The 21,842-nt window shown below is 33.9% G+C and overlaps 2 protein-coding genes across 2 annotated transcripts in view; one reads left to right on the forward strand and one right to left on the reverse strand.

Moving 5' to 3' along the window:
- The window catches only part of LOC132697121 (uncharacterized), a 254,353-nt gene that overhangs the window by 70,908 nt on the left and 161,603 nt on the right, over positions 1-21,842 (reverse strand). The gene's annotated exons all lie outside the window — the stretch shown is intronic.
- The window catches only part of LOC132697351 (neural-cadherin-like), a 102,374-nt gene that overhangs the window by 64,623 nt on the left and 15,909 nt on the right, over positions 1-21,842 (forward strand). Inside the window, exons 3-8 of the mRNA XM_060662781.1 lie at positions 14,025-14,244; positions 16,302-16,520; positions 17,466-17,682; positions 19,979-20,284; positions 20,375-20,531; positions 21,282-21,565. Of these exons, the coding sequence (XP_060518764.1) occupies positions 14,025-14,244; positions 16,302-16,520; positions 17,466-17,682; positions 19,979-20,284; positions 20,375-20,531; positions 21,282-21,565 (1,403 nt within the window). The remainder of the gene's footprint in view (positions 1-14,024; positions 14,245-16,301; positions 16,521-17,465; positions 17,683-19,978; positions 20,285-20,374; positions 20,532-21,281; positions 21,566-21,842) is intronic.

Genomic DNA, 21,842 nt, shown 5'->3' on the forward strand with positions numbered 1-21,842 from the left:
GAATCAATTTCACAATATAATGGGTAAAATATTTTGGATGTAGATTAACTACATGAAAAAATTATTTCTATATCACATGGTCTAAGAAATAATATTTTATTCTTTTTACACTAAACTCTATACAAATTATGCAAAAGGACCTGCGAAATTAATCTATTATTTTAATTGAGCTCCTGTTAAAATTGGCGGCATATTAAACCACTAGAGATCACTTAAATAACAGAAAGCTATCCTTATTTTTATGAGGAATCTGTATCTCGAATTTTCAAATATTTTTCAAGTTCAAGAGTCAGGGAATCTGATAGAAACGCCACTGAAAAAATTTTGTTTAGCTATGGTCAGATGGAACGCGTAACTAAAATTTACGTCGTTAATTTATTAAATGGCACGAGTGCGGCCCTAATTACATTTGGCGGGAAAGCGGTTCGGTCGTAAGACCGGCCCTACGCCATAATGCTTGGAACAACATAAATTATTGTGGGTCTTGCATTAATGTAACAAAGAAGGGTGCAGTGCCGTTCGCTTTTTAGTTTCCTGTAGGGATGGTAAGGTGTCCTAACAGTGTATTAATTAATATTTGCTTTTAAATGTCGACTTGGAATTAACTCATAGCGTTTTTTTTAATCGATTTTTTTTAATTAAAAATTAATATCAAAACATACCTATTCCCACTTTTTCGGTAAGAGGCGGATCCCAGGTCAGAAAAACTGCTGGTGTTTAGATGCGATATATGAATCCGAATCCACCCATTTTTCACAATCTTCATGACCAGTGAACTTTAACTCCGACAGTCCATTAACTATTGATCTGAACAAATGGTAATCTCTAGGTGCAACATCTGGAGAGTACGGCTGGTGGGGTAGCACGTCCAGTTCCAGCGTTTCAAGGTTTGTTTTGACTGGTTTCGAGAGGATTGTCCTGGAATAAAATTATCTTGCCCCATCACTCGTAGTCGATAACGTTTTCTTGCAATCGTTTAATTTGGTTTTAAGAGCTCGTAATAAATCACACCCAGCTGATCCCACATAATGCATAGTATAGATCCGTGGATATTTTTTTTCGCCACTGCTGTTGATGGTTCGCCAGGCTTTACCCAAGACTTTCTTCATTTAGGAATGTACTAATAAATCCACTTTTTGTCTCCCATGGCGATCCGATTCAAAAATCCTTTTCCTTTTTCCCGCTGAAGCAGTAAATCACAAATCAAAAATCGCTTTTCAATATCTCCTGCTTTTAATTCATGTGGGATCCAACGTCTCTTCTTGTGAATCATACCTAATTTTTTTTAACGTTTTCTGACGGTCGAAAGGTCAACTTCTAGAAAAATTGAAAATTTTCGAAGAGTCTCACTTGATTCTTCATTAAGTAATTTTTCTAGTTCTTCATCAATTTTTGGGCTGCCCAGATCGTTGTCAAAATCACCACTTCTAAAACGCGCAAACTATTTTCTACGCGAGTTTGCTTAGCTAGTGCATGTTAATCTTAAACATCTACTACTACCTTTTAAAACAATGGAGCATAATTCCCCGCCAAAACACTTTATTCGGCACAAATTTCGACATATGAAATATCGCAAAGTGTTGTTGTTTATGTTTTAAACAACAATTATGTACAGAAAATGACGTAAAATAACAGCTGTTTTCAAGTGAAATTACTTTTGTAGGTAAAAAAAAAATTCTATGCCACTAGCGTGATCTGTTATCAAGACGCTACGAATTAATTTCTAACACTGTAAAATATTATGCAATAAGTTTGATAAACGACACTTTAGTCACTAGTTTATTAAGGGTAGGGTTGTATTAACACCTTTTTGATGTAACTTATGTTAAAGCCTGCACATGGAATGTGGAATATTGTTTTTAAATAAGCTGTTTTTACTTTCCTATTTTTATAATCGCACCAAAAAGATCAACAATGATAGGTAGTTTGACAGTTTCAATAGAAAACTGAAGTAGGTATAATATTTTAGTTAACACAGTTCTTTTGCATCTCCATACTTTCAAATACCCTATTATATAGAGAGTGTGTGTCAAGTGTCAGACTCATGTCAAATCAAACTTCGCGACTCAAGTGGTGTTTATTAAGCCTGTTGCATAATATACCTTGTATTCTCATAATATTCATATAAAATAAATGAAACATGATCTTTTATTTCTTCCCGATGTTGTTTATTTGATGAAAAATTTGAATACATCCCGGAAAGTAAAAGTAAATTCTGGAATAAATTAGATCAATTTATTCCGTCAAAATTTTACCGCTTTTAACTATTGAATATTTATAGATGTCTCGCGACCCAAATTTATATTAAATAATTTCCGTTGAATACGGGACCGCGAAGTTTGATAATTTAATTCGAAGTTTTCGGGGCTCTCGGAAAGTTGAAACGCGGTTTGTTTGGTAAATAAACTACGTGTCGTAAAATAATTGCCCTTGCGAAAAATATTTGTGCAGTGCATCAATTTTTAAAACAGATGTTGGATGAAAGTTTGGTTTTAAATAATTATAGTAAAATTTCAAAAAATATATGTAGGTTAAGACTAACTACTCCGCTCGAAAAATGACATTGTTGTCAGTGCTATGATAATTCGGCGAAATAAAAACCAATTTATTTCAATTTTTCAAAGAAAATTTCAGTGAAACTCTGAAGAAACTAAGAGGATGATTGCCGAAACGTTAGCTAGTTCAACTAAACAAAAACCGACGCAGGAGGAATCCAGAAGTTTTTTAAGAAGTCTTACCAAATTATTTTGTTTTGTTTAATTACTATGGAAGTCGACGAACACCCAGAGCACAAGAATTAGTTCCTGAAAATGAAGCCCATTTGTTCTAATTAAATAATTTATTTCGTATCGAGCAATTAAATATTGAATTGGGGAAATATTTTTTTTAATTTGATCTCAACTAAACTATATTTATTGCAAGAAAATTTCATTTGTCAGGATAAGTATTTTACTATTACAAGAAATATGTTTGTATTATTACAATTCAAAATTATTTATTCCAAGTAAAGTGGTATATTAGGTGGGATTATTATTTATTTGCGAGAACTTTTAGTTGAAGCAACAAAAGTGAAGGAGCAGCAATGGGATCATCTCTTTGACCTGTGATTGCTAACCTCTTCATGATTGACTTCGAAAAGAAAGCAATAGAGACGGCAAATCTGGGGCCAAAACTATGGACAAGATACGTTCATAACGTATTTGTTGTATGGTCTTTTGGCAAAGACGAGCTGTTGAAATTTTTAGACCATTTGAATTCCAATCATCAGGAAGGAATCAATTCACAATAGAACTTGAAGAGGATAACAATCTGCCCTTTCTAGATGTACACATCACAAGGGCCGAAGATGGACACTTGGAACACAGTGTCTATAGAAAACCAACACACACCAATAGATATCTGAACTGTGAGTCTCACCACCACCCATCACAGATACAGGCAGTGGCAAATACATTAATTGCTCGGTCCTTCAAGCTTACGAACGAGAAGAACAGAGATGATGAACTGAAGAAAATTAGTATCTCTCTTCGGCAAAACGGATACCAGAGGCGCACCATCAGCAGAGCAATAAGCAAACAACAGCAGCCGCAACAGAGAGTGCAGAGAGATCGATCGCTCTTCTGCCATACATCAAGGGGGTTACTGACAGAATCGGCCGGATATTACGGAAACACGAGATATGTACGGCATACAAACCTGATCTTACCATTGGAGCAATATTAAGAAATCCAAAACAAAAAAATACTTTGGAGAACCAAGGAGTATATAGTGTGGCTTGCCGATCGTGCAGCTTGACGTACGTGGAACAGACCAATAGGAGGATTTCAGCCAGGCTCAAGGAACATCGACTAGCCATAACAAATAAACAAACAACATCGGCTTTATTCCAGCACCAACACCAGACAGGCCATAAGATTATATAATTATTTATTTCAAGCAATGTAAATTAAAGGAAGGAGCAACTTGCGATCAATAATATTTAATTGAACGAAATGTAGCGAAAGTCGGCGTTTTGGCAAAATCAAATTTGCTATCTTCAGGTCGGTTTCTTCGCGTAGCTACTTGACGGTTCTCGAGTAGTGAATTGCAAGGCACTAATTTTACAATTTCGGCAACTTTTGTATTGCCTATTAAAAAAGATATTCTTTACAAAAAGTTGTTGTGCATGGTCTAAAACCTACAATATCCAGAGATATTAAGTTGCAAGAGCAAGAGCAATGTAGGTGTAACCTTAGCAACTGTCGGAGCTTGTACAATGGTAAAGCGTAATGTGCCATATTTTCTTACTTTCTCTCTTTTTGCACTTATAGCTTCTTCTATCTGAGCAGATGTCTAAAATAACTCATACTTTAAATTTCCTTCAACAGAAATAATGTACCTACCTTTACTTGAAGAACAATAGGTTTCCTAGACGCAGTAATTTTAGGTTTCCACTTTTTAAGTTTGAGGGATCTATTACATATTAAATAATTTAATTTCTACATACCTTGAAACACCGGAACAAGATGTCCCCTCCCTATTCACAATCAGCCTATAACATAGCGGCAATACAAATGGCGATGTGCGACCGGCAGCGTGACAGCTCCTGTTCCCGTCGGAATGTCCAAAAAAAAAAAACCGATTACTGGCGTCAAAATATGCTTCCTGGAATCAGAGATTTGCTGGCAGCAAATAAATTTTAATATGAAGAAATATAGTAACATACCATTAATTTAACATTCGCTTTATTCCAATAAATAATTTTTGTATTCGAGGTAATACTAAACGTATGTGACGTTAAGAATTGTTTAATTCAGCCAATAAGTTATGAAATATATATTTTGTTAATGTCGGTTTGTAGAAAATTTCAGCAAAACTTTATTGGCGTAATAAGAATATAAATTGCAAAATTGCGAATTGTTGAAATTAAATATTTTAATTAGTTAATTTTGTCTCAACCAAAGTTTATTTTTTCGTAACGTTTGTCATTAAAATGATTTACTTCATTTCAGGCAAAAATTTATCTCTATCTGTGAACATTTACTCTACACGTTTACCTTTAAGATATAGGTATGTTAAGTTATTTTGTGATATTATTCATCTTACCGTTTTTAAGAGATGCAAAGTCATCAATCATATTAATCTAAAGTAAAAGATTGTTTAAAGAATGAAAATTGTCAAAATATCATTTTACTCAATCAATTTAAATATCTATAAAAATGTTTATATATTATTTACGTCGATGAGATATGAAGTATTTTATGAATTATAGCAATTTATTTGTTTTTTATTGCAGAATTTTGGATTTTTCATCACCATAAGAAGAAAAGTTAGGAATTGCGATTTGCAAATTTAAGAGAATATTTACATTATCCATACGATTTTGTTGATTATTTTAAATATTGCAAATATTCTTATAAATCAAATCTGGCAAAAAAGGTGTCTAAATTGAACAACTGGTGTTTGCGCTCCCGAAGAGACGATAAAGTCCATAAAGAGCGTTTATAACGTTCGCAAATAACGTAAATAAAAGATAAAAGGAAATTGAAAAATCCTTTCCAATTGTTTGAACAAGAGCTCGTTAGATAATGAAATTTATAACCCACGGCACAGATTTTTCCGAACAAGAGAAGTTGCAAAACATAGAAAGAAATGCGCTATCGTCAAAAATAGGGGAATTGTTTTGATTGTTCTGTCGTCTGTAGATAAGATCAGCGAAATTCCAAAGTAGACAATTCTGAAAAACACTGGGGTGTTTTAGTTTACTGGAAACGCTCGAAATGGCTTCCGAAACTGGATAATGTTTTCGGTAGATTTTAGCCATCGTATTTTGAGGTTTGTCAGTTCTGACGATCACGTCACATGTGACTTAATGAATGTATTCGTGCTGCTTTGCAAAATCTAATGATCATAGAAAAAGTATAGTATTTAACACATTGAGAAACTTCTAAAATGTCGAGTAAAAAGCTTGTTTTATAATATACTATTTCACTATGTAATTACTCCTTGGACATATGCGGTCAGACATCAAGTATTTCTATTAAAGTGGGAGGGAGGATCTTTTAGATATGAGTAAATATTTAAAATTGTAATGCATAAAATACATTTGAGGAAATATGCATTATTCAAATTGGGATTTAGCCACATCTAATTATTCCAAAAAGAAATCTGTTTTTTTTTGTATTAAAATGTATAACTTCAGAACTTCAAAGACCAAGAATGTGTAATGGTATACATGTATGTGTGGTGAGCATAGCTAGCCATAGTTAAACTACATTTTCTTTCGTTGGACGAAGAAGTATCTTGCCTTTGTAGTGAAATAATATTTTTTTTAACAAAATTATGAATTAAAAATAATAAAGCATTCAAATCAATAATAGCTTAATAAAATTGATATTTTGTGACAGTAAATTACGTTGGTATTCCATAGACTATATCAACCACAGTCAAAGTCGGTTGATTTATCTATCAGTTGAATTAAGCAGGCAATTTTGTCTGTCAGAAAAATTAAAATTTACGCGGACGCTTAGAGATTCTTTGCTCATTTTCTTCGATAATTTGGGGTTATAAAACACAAAGTGTTTGTCAAGATGTATGTCACTCACACCCAAATAGATCGCAATTTTTTTCTTAATTGTATTTCGCCTGTTCATTTCTATGACAACTGTGCCAATAGAAAACTTTTGTCAAAACTGAATTTCACGCTTTCGGCAATAAGATTTTCGCCACTAACAGATAATTTTCTACTCCAGAATTAAAATGCCTATTTACACACCGATCTAGCCTGCAGCAAGCGTCACTTTACCACGTCAGTTTCGTTTCCCACAAATCCGAGCCACTTCGGACATTTCCAGGATTTTACCGTACGAGTTTGGGAACAATCGGTCGTTTTCCGAGATATTTCCCACGCCTTGAATTATGACGTTTGTTAATTCTGACAGTCATGTCAGTGAATGTATTAGTGTTGTTTTGCGAAAATGTACACAATAACTGGCGGTCGTAGAAAAGTATAGTATGCAAACTTTTTAAGTCACTCGTTTATTAAACACTCGCTCCGCTGCGCTCCGCTCGTGTCAAATAAACTCGTGAGTCAAATGCCGTTTACCGCACTTGTTGCATAATATACTATTAATTGCGTCTTCGTAGGCTTTATACATGAATAAATAAATGTGGGTTGCAAAAGTCATAACCGTAAAGTAAATCTTTTTTGTTTTAAGTGGATTGATTTGGTATGGTTGGTTTGGTTTTGATGCCTTGTGTTGTGAAATGTACGGATCTCTCAGGTTTATACGGCTAATGTTGATAAGGACGCACCATATTAGATGAGAATGGAGTCGGTAACGGGATTCAGGATAAACGTTAAGTTATGCGACTGATTAAATTTGCTTTCGCAGGAGCTAATTATAAGTTCAATCAGTAAGTTAAACCAACCGTAGAACTCAAACTTGATTTTAGCAAATTTTAGGGGTGAATTGTGGCCCGCGGACTGCACGGTAACTTTCTAATGTAATAGAGTTTAATGTAATTTGCAATTTCACGTTATTATTTAAGTTTGATCTTACCGTAGGTTACGCTTATTAATAATTGAATCAGTTATTTGAAATAGGGCTCATGCTTAACTAATTATATTTCATGTGTGTTTTTCATATATGGTTATTACATCAATTATTCAGATGTATATGAAAAATACATCCATTTACTGATCTAAACATATATTTTGCACACTTGTACAGACAAAATAGCAGAATCCAATCTTTCTTAATTTACAAGTTCGATAGCACGACATGCATGCATGTTCTGTTTCCTCAAAAACGTATTTTAAGATTGTTTATTGTTGCTTCATATCAGTTATTTATTGTTAACCCCAGAATATTTAAAAAATTCCAATTAAATTTTTTCCTATCTTGAAAGAAACACAAAAAAACATTAATATATATTCACTACATTCAGTAAATACGCTTTTTTATTAATTGTGGCTGGCTTATTCAGAAGCTCGTTTGAAACCAGTTTCAGAACTCATCCATCCAATCAAAACGCCACCCAGGACGTGGATCTACAAGTTCCTCAGCCTGCAGGAGTGTTTTGAAAAAAATAATTATTTTATTTGTTTTATATTTCTTTGTGGTCATTAGATATGCAGAGCAAAGTTTATATTACATTTTGAATTTCGTTATCTTATCAATAAACCACAAACTAAATTATCCTAGCAAATAGTTTGTCATTTTTAGCAAGGTGTCCATATTTAACTGATTTAGTTATGTTTTCATCGAGGTATTTTCGAAAAATATCACATATTGTTTGTGCTCCATCGGTGTTGGCAACCAACAAAATTAGATAAAAGTCTGGAAATTCGAAATGGGAAACACCATCTAAAACCCAGACACGTAGGTGTTCAGAAACTTCCTTAATCCGCATCTTTTGCCTTCCTTTTACTTGTACACTAACTTGTTTTTTTTTTCTACTTCGAAGAAAGAACAGCAATCTCCTGATTAAATAAAAACATTGAAATTGAGGTTATTTTTTTATTTCTCGGAAACTTGACTTTTTTTGTGCATTTAGTAGTTCAATATAAAAGAGAACGTAATCAATTTTATGACTTCTAATGGGACGGAAACAGATTTAATTTTTACAATACAATTTAATCCCCAAGTTTGTCCCCTGAATAAGGTTCAAGCAATCATCGCTGCCTACCTATATAGGTCCCTGGGGTTGCTTTCGACCCTAAAAGGTTTTTGTACTTTATACAGCCATCAAATTAACAGAAGGGTAAAATCATTTATCATCCCTGTTAGTAGTTCATGTCACAGCTTATTTGAATAACTCTTCAGGGGAAATATACAGCTGGTAGCATTTTAGTAATTTTTTCCTAATCAGGAAAATATTGATATTCCGTTGAATAGTGAAGTCATATTAATCGGTAAGCAGTGCGACAGTCCGCGAATTGGAACACTGAAAAAGAGAAATTAGACTCATGGTCTTATGGAAATTATTCTTTATTAAACAGTAACTACCGCGTATAGTGGTGATATTAGTACTATTGGGGTTATATTATAAAAGGGGCTGAGTAATTGTTTCTCTTGTCTGGTCTTTTTAAATTCTCCTACTTCATATTTTTTGTTTTATCTAAAAGTGTATTTATTTTATATATTAAAGATTTCGGAGTAGAGTTTAGGAAAGTTAATTTCTAATCTTGAGGCATCTGCATCTATTGTGACTCTCTCCATAGTTATAAAGCCTTATCTGTATGATCCGTCTCTCTGATTAAACTTCATGACTTCCATAGTGCCAGCAGATGCAAGCTCACTCTCGGTAACAGTAACACAACTGTTTCTAGAATTGTCTCGGAGCGTGTCGGACAGATCGATGTAGTAAGTATTGGATTGATAATTAGACAACCTAAGTACAATAATAATAATTTATTTAATGGTTATGTATATGCACAACAAATTTGTGAAAGTTTTGTTTGATATGTACAGTAGTTTATAAATTTAATTTTAAAATGTTTTTTTCAAACGCTGCTCGGAAAGGAATCAAATGTAAGTATCTAGGATTTAAGCAAATTATGACGACTGAGTATATTAACAAACATTCTATGGCTTAGGAATGTCTCTTTTAGCCCTAATCCCGATTTAAGAGTGAGATTGCTAACATTAAGACATTTCCATTAAACTGAATTTTGCGTTCAACATTATTTGTCATATTGTGTACTAGTTTTATACACTTGAATGCTTTAACCCATTCTGCACAATGTTAAATTTTAGGCTCTTAAGCGTTATCAGAGCGGTGCTCGGAAAACATCCGCCGCTGTAGTATTTATTGTTTTGCGATTTCAACAATTTTAAAATCACGTTAAGTGGGTTCAATTTCGCTAGATCCTGAAAAGCAAGAGGCAACTTTTTGTTTTTCGATGCTTCGGCAACGAGAATCAATTATTTTTTAAATATATAAATGTACACCTAAAGCTTTAAAGCCAGCTTTAAAAAGTGTAACATTTTACATACTAACCTACACTGTATGCTATTTTTTAAACGCACTTAATTGGTTTTTTCCTTAAAAAATTAATAGGAACTGGACTTATTTGCCAAAACATTATTCGTTGAAAATAATTTTGTTTATACTATTTCCAAAAAATTTTGTAAAAGTGTCTCTGTCAATGACAAACTGAATATTCGCAAAGTCGCACATCAAACCTGAAATTGTTAATTATCTCAAGAAATTGCTAATGGACGAAATTTTGAAAAATCTCCGAGGCACCATTTTTTAAAAAATTAATGCTTGGGAGAGATTCTGGCTCTTGAGTTGTTCATGTTCATATGAACTTTTTCTTTCTTCTGTACAACAGACGCATAAAGTAATCTGAGACACTCTCTATATACTCACTACGATTTAAACGATTTTAGTTATTAATAGAATTTTATGTGACACGCGACCAATCGCATGTCGAAAAAAGGCATTGTGGATGTCGTTCATTCGGCGGAAAAGTCAACAAAACAAAAATTTAGACATATTTTATATGTATGTATCTCAACAATCAAATTTCACAGAGGAACCGTTTTGAATTTTTGAAACAAGCTTAACTCATTTCATAGAAATAGTATAAGTTGTTTGTATTTGTAGGTAGCGTTTTTCAGTCAACACTTTTTTTATATTGCCAAGTACGTAAAAAATAAAAAAAATAAAATTGAAATACAAGCTTTTTTATGAAAGGCAACTATTTCACAGTTTCACCTGTTTTTTGCATTTTATATGTAGAAAAAGTAATTTTGGTGCCTGTTTAGTATGCGATTTATGCCAGATAATATACTGATAAAATACCGCCGTCTCGGCAGATGCTGTAATTCTGTAATGTAAATGAATGGAACTGTTTATACTAACTTATGCCGCGAAAACACACCTATTAGCGCCCGAGAATCATGTGCCGATTCTTTTTTTATTGCTAATGTTAACGATTGCGTATTGCCAAATTACAAGTTCTTGTATATTTTATGCAATTTAAGAAATTGATCTCAACAATACTAATAACTGCATTTCAAGAACGTGGGTGGGGAGCAGTGATTTTCTAAGGAGCGTGATCCTTTCCATCAGCAAGTTATCAATCATCGAATAGTTTTCAGCCACCGACAGAGCAACAAATAACAAATGCAACTTCAATAACCATCTGACGGATTTATAACGCTTTTAACTAAACATTCCCAAGCAAACCTTACATTGCAGCAACAGCTATCACCAGCAGAATTTAGGAATTTTTCTGCAGAATATTCACAAATAAGCCTGCCATAACACATTTATAATGATGATTGTAATAAAGGTTTTATAAGTATATATTCTTGATATAAGTGTTAGAACAAGTTTTTCTTGTGGCGGAATGCTGTTTCCCATCCAGATATTTTTATTTTTCTACTCCTATCTCTAAAACATCCAATCATATAGCTATCTAGTGTGCGGAAAGTGTCACTATACCGCATCAGTTTCGTTTCCTACGGCTGCGACCCACTTCGAACATTTCCCGGATATTACCGCACGGGTTTGGGGGCAATCGCATGTTTTCGGAGATATTTCCCGTTGATTGAATTTTGACGTTTGTCAATGCTGAATGTGTTCTTGTTGTTTTGCAAAAATGTACCCAAAAACTAACGTTCGTAGAAAAATTATAGTATGCAACACGTTTGATAAATTTTTAAGTCACTCGTTTATTATGAGCTCGTTTCGCGGCGCTTCGCTCGTGCCAAATAAACTCGTGACTCAAATGTTGTTTACCACATTTGTTGCATAACTTGTCATTGAAATATTTGGTGCAATCATATTTTAGTTCGTTAAATATGGTATTAAACAGACTTTATGTTTGGTGTTCCTAAACAACTGGATATTCCTACATACGCCTTTTTTTATTGAAGATATAATAAACCTGAAAAAATCAATTCTTCTTCTGAGTAAGACGAATCCATCAAACTATCAATGCGACTGAAAACTAATGATAACGTTGTATTTTTATACCTCCTAAAACAACGGCTTAAACGGCTTAAAAAAACATATTCCTGTGGATATGCTGGGTAGGTAAGCCCGGAGATATTGCAAGGGAACTCCGAACAACCATATCCAATGTTTCTATACAGAAAATAGCCCCTTTTCCGTTGGCATCACCCCAAAAAATAATTTAATTAGTATTCCACAATCTCGAAAAAGTCTGACGTTGGTCGAGAGATTCAACCAGACTATTAAAGAGTCACTTAGGAGAGCTTCAACATGTATTACTCAACCAGCTCGAAACGCTCAGGAAGCTACAAAACTACCCCCAATAATGAAATACCCAAAAGTTCGATATATTTATTTTTGCAATCTCATAAAATCAGACGTCCCAGATATTCAATTAGACCATTAAAGAGCCACTTGGTATAGTTTCAAAATGATGTATTATTGAACCACCTCGAAACGGTCGGAAATCTACAATAATGAAACACCCAAAAGTTCGATATATTATAATATAATATAATAAATATATGGAACTTTTGGGTATTTCATTATTGGGGGTAGTTTGATATCTTCCCGACCGCTTCATGGTGGTTGAGAAGTGTGAATGTGGATTGTGAAGCTCTTGATAGCTGGGACAACGTCCGATTTTTTTGAGATTGCGAAATATATATATCGAACTTTTGGATATAAAGCTACCCCATTATTGGGGTCATTTTGAAGTGGCTCTTTAGTGGTCCAATTCAGAATCTGGGACGTCAGACTTTTTTGAGATTGCGAAATAAATATATCGGACTTTTGGGTATTTCATTATTGGGGTAGTTTTATATTTTCCCTAAGGTATCGAGGTGGTTAAGTAATACATATTTTGAAGCTCTCCTAAGAGGTTCTTTAATGGTCTAATTGAATATCTGGGCAACGTCAGATTTTTTTGAGATTGCGAAATAAATATATCGAACTTTTGGGTATTTGATTATTGGGGGTAATTTTATATCTTGCCGACCGTATCGAGGTGGTTGAGTAATACACCATTTTGAAGCTTTCCTATGTGACTCTTTAATGGTCTAATTGAATATCTGGGACAACTTCAGATTTTTTTTGAGATTGCGAAATAAATATATCGAACTATTGAGTATTTCATTATTGGGGGTAGTTTTATATCTTCCCGACCGTTTCGAGGTGGTTGGGTAATACATATTTTGAAGCTGTCCCAAATGGCTCTTTAATGGTGTCGATTCTCTTTGACGTCATATTTTTTCGAGATTGCGAAATTCAATTAAATTACGAACGGAAAAGGGGTTATTTTTTACATAGCAACATTGGATATGATTTTTGGGAGCTCCCTTACAATATTTCCGTGCCTACTTACCCAGCATGTTCACAGGAATGTTTTTTTAATTAAGATAGGTGACAAACTGGTCCGCTGCAATATTTGCAAATGCGAATCCAAATCTAACTTCAGCCACATCTCAGGCGGCTATGATATTAGAAATAAAAATTGGGAAAAACCATTTAATGGGAGCGCGCGCGGTCATTTAACAACCAACACGGCCGCTGACAGATTGTCATTGCGGCAAGTTTCACTTTAGATGTCGCATTTTTACGGCAGCATTTTCACAAAATATACTCGGATCTCGTTAAATGTTCTGGGACAACGAGTTAAATGTGTGGAAATCGTTGCTTAGAAAGAAATTGGCGAAAAGTTCAGGCTTGCGGCGCATCAATTTTTGTCGCAGATTGGACCGCTTAGTAAATCGGCGCCTACCTTAAATATAACACCGCTAATTGATGAAAAAATATCAATTAAAATAATATTGTTTTATCTGGCCCCAACTACTTTAGTAATATCTACAAATTTTCTAATTTTCGCTATTTGAAATTTTCCTATAGTAGATCGATGAAATTCCTAATATTATCCTGCGCGACAATGGTTCGCGACAAGTTCTAAAATTAAATTATGCACTTGCTTACTCCGGCCCTTGCTTTATAAATATCGTTGACCTAGTTGCGTCCGATCCGCGTACCTTCACAACCCCCTGTAAATTGCGTTTAACCCTAAACGAGTTTTCCTTTTACAGACACGGACAACCAAAGGGTAATTATCCACGTGCGCGACGTCAACGACGAACCTCCGTACTTCATAAACCGACCCCTGCCGATGCAGGCGGTGGTGCAGCTGAACGCACCGCCCAACACCCCCGTGTTCACCCTTCAAGCGCGAGATCCCGACACCGATCACAACATCCACTATTTCATCGTCAGGGATAGAACGGGGGGTCGGTTCGAAGTTGATGAAAGGTGGGCGCACGGTGAACAAAAAAAGGGCATAATGTAATGGGGCTTTTATTGATTTTTTTAGGGGACGCGATAATATCGTGGATTTTTTTTATTGCCGTTTCCGGCTTACGAGGGCGATAAATTTAAATTTAATTTTGAAGTATTTATCGATTGAAAATAAAATTTATGTCGCCGGTTTATGAGTAGATTTAAGGTGCTTCGAGGGTAGTAACGGCGAATTAAAATCGCATTTTGATGGTTAAATGATGTCAATTAATTGAGGTGGTAGATTTTTATTTAAATGAATGCTATCCCCGATAAAATTGTCCAATACAGGATCGGGTAAAACAGGATGGTAGAAAGTTTTATCAAAAGTTGGGATCATTTTTTAATGGGATTGTGTGGGTAACTTTTATACCATTAAGCATACGGATTAATCGGATAACAGTTGGGTATCTAAATGCCTAGTACCTTGCAGCTAGCAAAATTATCAAAGGTGAACTAAGAAATCTGGTCGAATAACGCAATTCCTTGATTTTGAACATTTATTTTCAATTTTATAAATAAAAAAGTATAATTCAAAATGAATTTGTTCAGAATTCCCTTGTTTTGTTTACGGGGCGTCCTAATTTTAAACTACCACTATTACTAATAACGAAATTTGTATTTTTGTTCATTTTTTTGTTCTGTATAAAAGACTAAGCGAATCTTATAATTAATAATTCATGTACATTTGTGTAATAAGCAGATGACTTGAAGAAAATCTAAAAAAAGGCCGTTTTAGACTAGAGTGTCTCAAAAGAGAAATTTGTTTTGCATTGTAAATAAACCATAAAAAAATAGATAAAAAAGATAAATTTTTGCTCTTCTAGAATCATTTCGAAAGTTTTAACTTCAAATTTAGATTATTGTGAATTTCGATTGTTTTTTTTCTCGAAAACGAGTAACAGTTGACGTTTAACACTAGTTACAGGAATAGCTTATTTTTTATAAAGAATCTGACAATTTTAAAATGAAGATAGGTGAAGAAATAGCAAACTTGAATATCCTCGTCCAACGATATTTATATATTTTTCCTTTTTTTTTATTCGATAAGCGTTAGGTAACTATTATTTTCTTCATAACTATTTGACCTTATCTGTTAGCTTTTCCCAGAACTTTTTGTCTTAACTGTGTTATAAAAGCACTCTATAGAAAAATATTTTATTTTAGATATTAGCCTTTAATCAAGTAGAGGTGTACGAAAATATATTTAGAAATTATTGTAATATCTAGTAGTTTTACCTATTCAAGGACAAACGGTATAAGATTTTGTTCTACGAAATAAAACGATCAATGTGTGTTTTAAGATAATTTTGCGAGTATGGTGCTGACCATGCTTATAAATAGGGAAATAGGTTATGTTTCAAAATTTTCTAATAGCTTAGTTTTTTTATTTAGGTTTAGATTTTAATCAGTGGCTAATTAGTTTTTTTGTTATTTATCCTCTTCAGTTCACCGAATACTTCATATAATAATAAGCGATCTAAATTATCAGATGTTTCAATTTCTTTTTTATTCCACGAACTGACTTGCAAACTAAAGTCAACTTTGTCATTGTGTTCGATTAATTATATTTGGCTTTTGTTGTTGATAAGTAATGAATGAATTAATATGATCTTACTGATATATTTGCTCTATTGGAAAGACCAAATTTTTTTTTCACTTCATTTCATACTATACTTTAAATGCGTTTTCAGACCCAATTGTTTTGAGAATTTTTATCATATTTAGGTTGGTGACCATTAATAGTAATACACATTTTGACAGGCTCAACTTAAGTGGCCTACAAATTTTATACATTTACAAATCGTTTTCTGCATTCTTACGTGTGAAACTGTGAAACGTGAAACTGAATATAGAGACATTTATTGATCAATTTAGCATAGCGTGATTAACTCTGCAAATTTTGATTATGTCTTGTAAATTGTATTACTTATTTTACTATTATTTCACTTTAATTTAATGAGGAAAAGGATTAACCAACTCAACACACAAGTCCGATTAGTATTATTGAGAAGATGAATGTTGTTTTTTAGATCCGGCGTTGTTAGAACTCGTGGTACCGACTTGTTCCAATTGGATATGGAATATGTTCTTTACGTCAAAGCGGAAGACCAAAACGGAAGGCTAGACGATAGAAGATTCCAAAGTACTCCAGAAGAAAGATTATCTATCGTAGGAGGAAAAAGGGCGCCGCAGTTTTACATGCCCAGCTACGAAGCCGAAATTCCAGAAAACCAAAAGAAAGATTCCGAGTAAGTTAAATCTAACAAATAATATTTTGCTGAGTTTGTTGAGGGGCGATTTGATATTTGTATTGACATCCAGTAATTTTTTACTTTTTCTTTGGGAAGCTTTTACGAAATGATTGTTTTTGTCGAAGTTGGAAAAGTTATATATTTTTTTAAGTAGGCGCTCGCTTGTTCTGATTGACATAACGATAATTATTAATCAATACTAATGTCTGTAATTTATTTGGAAGTTTGATCGCTTAAATCTAAATATAGTAAGTACCCGAACCTTTTTTTAATAATACTTCGATGGTCATACGTTAATATTTAACAGGTTCTTCAACATGAATATTGGGTCGGGTTGGGTTGCCACATGAATATGTGGCATATTATATCTAGTGTAACTTGAAGCTATGTCCTAAATTAAAAAAGTCTGGCCTTAAGATATTGCGTGTCTGGTCAAACTTTTTTTTGCCATTTTCTCATATCTTCAAAAGAATATTTGAATTATTAAAAGAAAACGATTTAAGAAAGCAAATTTGACACCCTGTGTCTGAAAAACCTAACATTTTAGGTCACATGTTTATATAAATATATATTAATATTTGTTATTACTATATTGTTGTGTTCTGTTATTGTATTTTTATTATATAAAATTTTATATTTCACCGATTTAACCAAATCCAGAATACACTGTAATTCTATTCTAAATTTGTGGGATCGTAAATGTGTTATTATTATTATTATTATCATTATTAAATGAATGAAAATTATTGCCGAAATACTTCCTCAACTTTAGTACACTCCATTATGTGACATGCGGTATAGATATTAAATGTTGATTTTTTTAATTAACCTTCGAAACTTATTCAAGAAGATTTTTATTATAATATAAACACAGGCACTGCCTGTTAACGTTAATCGACAAGTATTGCATTAGCAATTGATGCTTATTATAGATATTTTCAGCATCATTTCAGTAAAAGCCAAATCTTTTGCGGATCGCGAAATCCGATACACCCTAAAGGCCCAAGGTCAAGGTGCTGGAACTTTTAACATCGGTCCCACTTCAGGAATCGTTAAATTAGCTAAAGAACTGGACTTCGAGGATTTGAGGCAGCCGCACGTTTATTCACTGGTCGTTACCGCTACAGAAGATTCTGGGGGATTTTCAACATCAGTGGAGGTAATAAATATAGTCGTTAAGTAATTGTTAGGGTTAATTTTTCAAAGAAACGTCGGTTTTTGTTGAGTTAAACTAGCCAACGTTTCGCCAATCATCATGTTGGCTTCTTCAGAGCAGTACTCTGTACCTGCTTATATATTGTTTGAGGGGGGACTGATTCCCATATTGGTGACAGGTAAAGACCTGAGTTGCGGTTAGGATTGTTAGGTTGTTTATAGATTTCAATAGACTCTCGGATTTTTCGTTGGTAGAAGAACTGATTACATGCAAGAATTTTAGTTTTATCAAATAAAATTTCATGTCCGGTTTCATGAGTGTGTTCGGCAACAGCTGATAAGTTTATTTGTCTTAGTCGTAAGGCTCTTTCGTGTTGTTTGATCCTAGTTGCATAATGTATATTTTGCCGCATATGCATAGAATGCTGTAAACTCCTGGCATCTCAAATGGAATTTTGTTTTTGACGGAACGAAGACGTTGAGAGATTTTTGGACAAGTGGTAAATCTGGTTTTGACGTTCTTTAGAACTTTTGATATGTGGTCAGTGATGTTTTGAATGTAAGGAAGAAGGACCACAGTGGCAAGGGTTGTGGTGAAGTGTATTTTTTGATAGAACGCTTAATGTGGAAATTATTAGAGAGAAGTGCTGAGGCAAGGTGTTTTAAATCTGGATTCAGTGACTCGGGCTGAGATAGCTTTACGGCTCTGTAAACAAGATGATTTTAGGGCCGGATGGTGATGTGACCATGCATTAAGGTATCGGTCTGTGTGCGTAGGTTTTCTGTAAACACAATGGCCCAATGTTAGGTCTGATTTTCTATTGATAAGAATATCTAAGAATGGAAAGTTATTATTAGTTTCCAACTCAATGGTAAAACATATGTTAGGGCATATAGAGTTTAAATGTCTAAGAAAATCTACTACGGTTTCTTGATCATGAGGCCAAATAACAAAAGTATCATCGACCTTGCGTTTCCATAATTTTAGTTTCAGATGAAAGGTGTCGAGAGCTTTCTTTTCAAAGGCTTCCATAAATATATTCGCGATGACTGGTGATAGTGGAGAAACCATAGCGGTTCCCGACTTTCATTCAAAAATTTGATCGTGAGAAGGTTTGGTTCCAGATTCTCGGACTTTAATATATCTGAAATGATGTCGAGAATTTCAGGAATAGGAACTTTGCATGTAATCAGTTCTTCTACCAACGAAAAATCCGAGAGTCTATAGAAATCTATAAACAATCTTAACCGCGAGGCAGGTCTCTACCTGTCACCAATATGGGAATCAGCCATCCGAGACGGTGTTTATGCCCCTCATTTAAGTTTCAGTTTCAGTTAAGCTCTGAAGAAGCCAACAGGATGATTGGGGAAACGTGAGCTAGTTCGACTCAATGACGCAGGAGGTATCCAGAAGTTTTATAAAAAAATAATTGTTGTTGTGGAATTGACCGGTCATTTTTTTTGTGTCAATTGACCGAAATAATTTTAAAAGTACAATAAAATTTATATTTATTTATTTAAGTTTATTTATATCGTGCCTTATGTCGCCGTGGAGTCGTTCTGAAAACTAAATATCGTGTCCGGTATTTCTTGAAGAGGCTAATAGATAAATTGACACCGCAAACGCATAATTGTAAAATACACATTATAATTAAATATTGATACAATTGCAAGATTTTATATAAATCATTTTTATTGAATTTGAATAGTCAATTGACCAGTCCTAACACTAGGAATTGTGTTCTGCTGTTAGTTAAATTCATTTATTCATTACTGTCTGTAGTTTGTTTAAGATTTCCAGTTATAAATACGATTATTTTCGAATCTGACATATCAACTTTACAACCGTGATGCAATAGTAAACGGAAACATTCCTATTTCTGCCATAAAAATACAAGTAAAAGCTGATCACCTTCTAATCATATCCCGATAACGGAACCTATCCGGGTGGATGCCTGTTCAAAGGAAATCTTTCTTTTATTTTTATGAGAGCAATGTCTGCGAAAGTTTAATATTTACTTTTGAATTGCCCTGGGGATATCTGTTCTTAATTCTTTGCGTAATGGTCGCCCGCAAATATAGTATGATATACTATGCCAAAAAATCTCACCTGGCTTTAACTAGTTTACACTGATATATTATTTATATTAAGTTTAAATAAATCAATAGTAATAAAATATTCTTCTGCTTATATTACAATAGTTGTATTCAATATTTTTTTAAATTTAAGGCAATCAAGAGATAAGGATTATTGTTGTGTTGTGCCAATCAAGTAACTCATCGTATGTCGTGGTTTACAGCTTACCATCAGAGTTACCGATGTAAATGATAACGCTCCAAAATTCGAACTGCCCGACTATCAAGCGCATAATGTAGATGAAGATATCCCACCTGGCACTAGCATTCTGAAAGTAAAGGCCATGGACGCAGATTCTGGAACAAATGCCGAAATCGAATACTTTGTCTCGGATGATCATTTTAGCGTCGATCCCAGTGGGATCATATCGAATAATAAGCAACTGGACGCCGATAACAACAATGCTTATTATGAATTCGTTGTTACCGCCAAAGACAAGGGTGAACCCGCTAAAACTGGCACTGCCACGGTATGTGAACAGTTACTGTTATTGTGTTCAAAATCAAATGAAATTGGTTCTCTGAAGGGCAAAAATTTGCAAAATATGTTTTGTTATTAGGTTCGAGTGTATACCAAAAACAAGAACGATGAGGAGCCAAAATTCTCGCAGCAAGTCTATACCCCAAACGTAGATGAAAATGCGGGACCAAATACTTTAGTAACTACTGTGGTGGCATCAGACAAAGATGGGGACAATGTGAGATTTGGATTTGTTGGTAAGTATTTTTTGTCTTCTTTAGGTTTTTTTTTATACGTGATAAAAATTAAGGGTATCATAAGTAAGTAAGCAAAATGGGTTTCTTGCAAATCTGCCCAATGTGTTCATCTTTTAACATTTCAAAATTAGTTAAAACAAGTAATTTATTATAGTCCATAGCTCTAACAGTATAATCGCTTTTGCTGTAGATATGCTATAATAAGGGCATATTGTTCCAAGTTCTCCTCATTGTACTTAAAAAAAGGCATTGCATTTGATCCAGTGCGTGAAATGTTTAATGTATAACTGCAGGGAATAATGATTGGCGATATGAATATTTTTAAAAAGCCTGATATTTTAAGAAGTATTTAATCATTTGTCCATTCCTTTAATTTTTAACGCTCCTGCTATGAAAATTGGTTACTCCATTATATTATTAGTGGAGCTTTGTAACCGTTACTTATAGAACGGAAGTTTTCTAAAAACATTTGTCTAGGATATTTTCCTTTACCGGTTCCGTTCCCTGCTAGTTAAATTAATTAATTTTCCAGAAAGTATTATACATAATGCTTTACTATACTGCTTCGTATGGTATTGCACCGGAAAGAACGTAAATAGGAAGTAGTCTAAGTTTAGTGTTGAGATTTAAATCATGAGTTTTGAATAGACTTTCCATTGTCAGAGACAGACACTCCTCTCTTTTAAAGACCGCATTGTTGTGTCATAATAGCGAACTAAAGTATTAGACAGACCTATTATTTTACTTCAGGTGGTGGCACCAGCTCTGGTCAATTCGTAATCGAAGAAATTACCGGCGTAATTCGATTGCACTCGAAAGCCATATCACTAGACAGAGACAAGTATGAATTAAACGTCACCGCGATGGACGATGGAGCCTGTTGCCCAAACGGGGACACCACAATCCATACTAGTACCGCCGTTGTTGTCGTTTTCATCACCGATGTCAACGATAATAAACCCATCTTTAAAGATTGCGGTACTTATTATCCTAAGGTGGAGGAAGGGGCTCCGAACGGCTCTCCAGTTATCAAGGTACATACCTACTTTGATGTTTAAATTTATGAATATAAGTATAAATTGGAGCAGTCAAACAATTATGTAGATCGAACCAACAAGTTACTTAAATTTAATGTCCAATAGTCATAAACAGCACAAGGGAATAATGTAAATATGCAACATTTAACTAGCCTGTTGTATTAATCTAGAGGTGCAGATTCTAGAATATAATAACAATTAATTTTGAAAGCAAAGCAGAGACAGATTTCATCAGTGAAGGAAATGAAAATGATATTTTCAGGATATGGCGATC

Source organism: Cylas formicarius, unplaced genomic scaffold (genome assembly GCF_029955315.1).
Source record: "Cylas formicarius isolate icCylForm1 unplaced genomic scaffold, icCylForm1.1 PGA_scaffold_1__22_contigs__length_36826433, whole genome shotgun sequence".
In the NCBI taxonomy this organism is placed as follows: domain Eukaryota; kingdom Metazoa; phylum Arthropoda; class Insecta; order Coleoptera; family Brentidae; genus Cylas; species Cylas formicarius.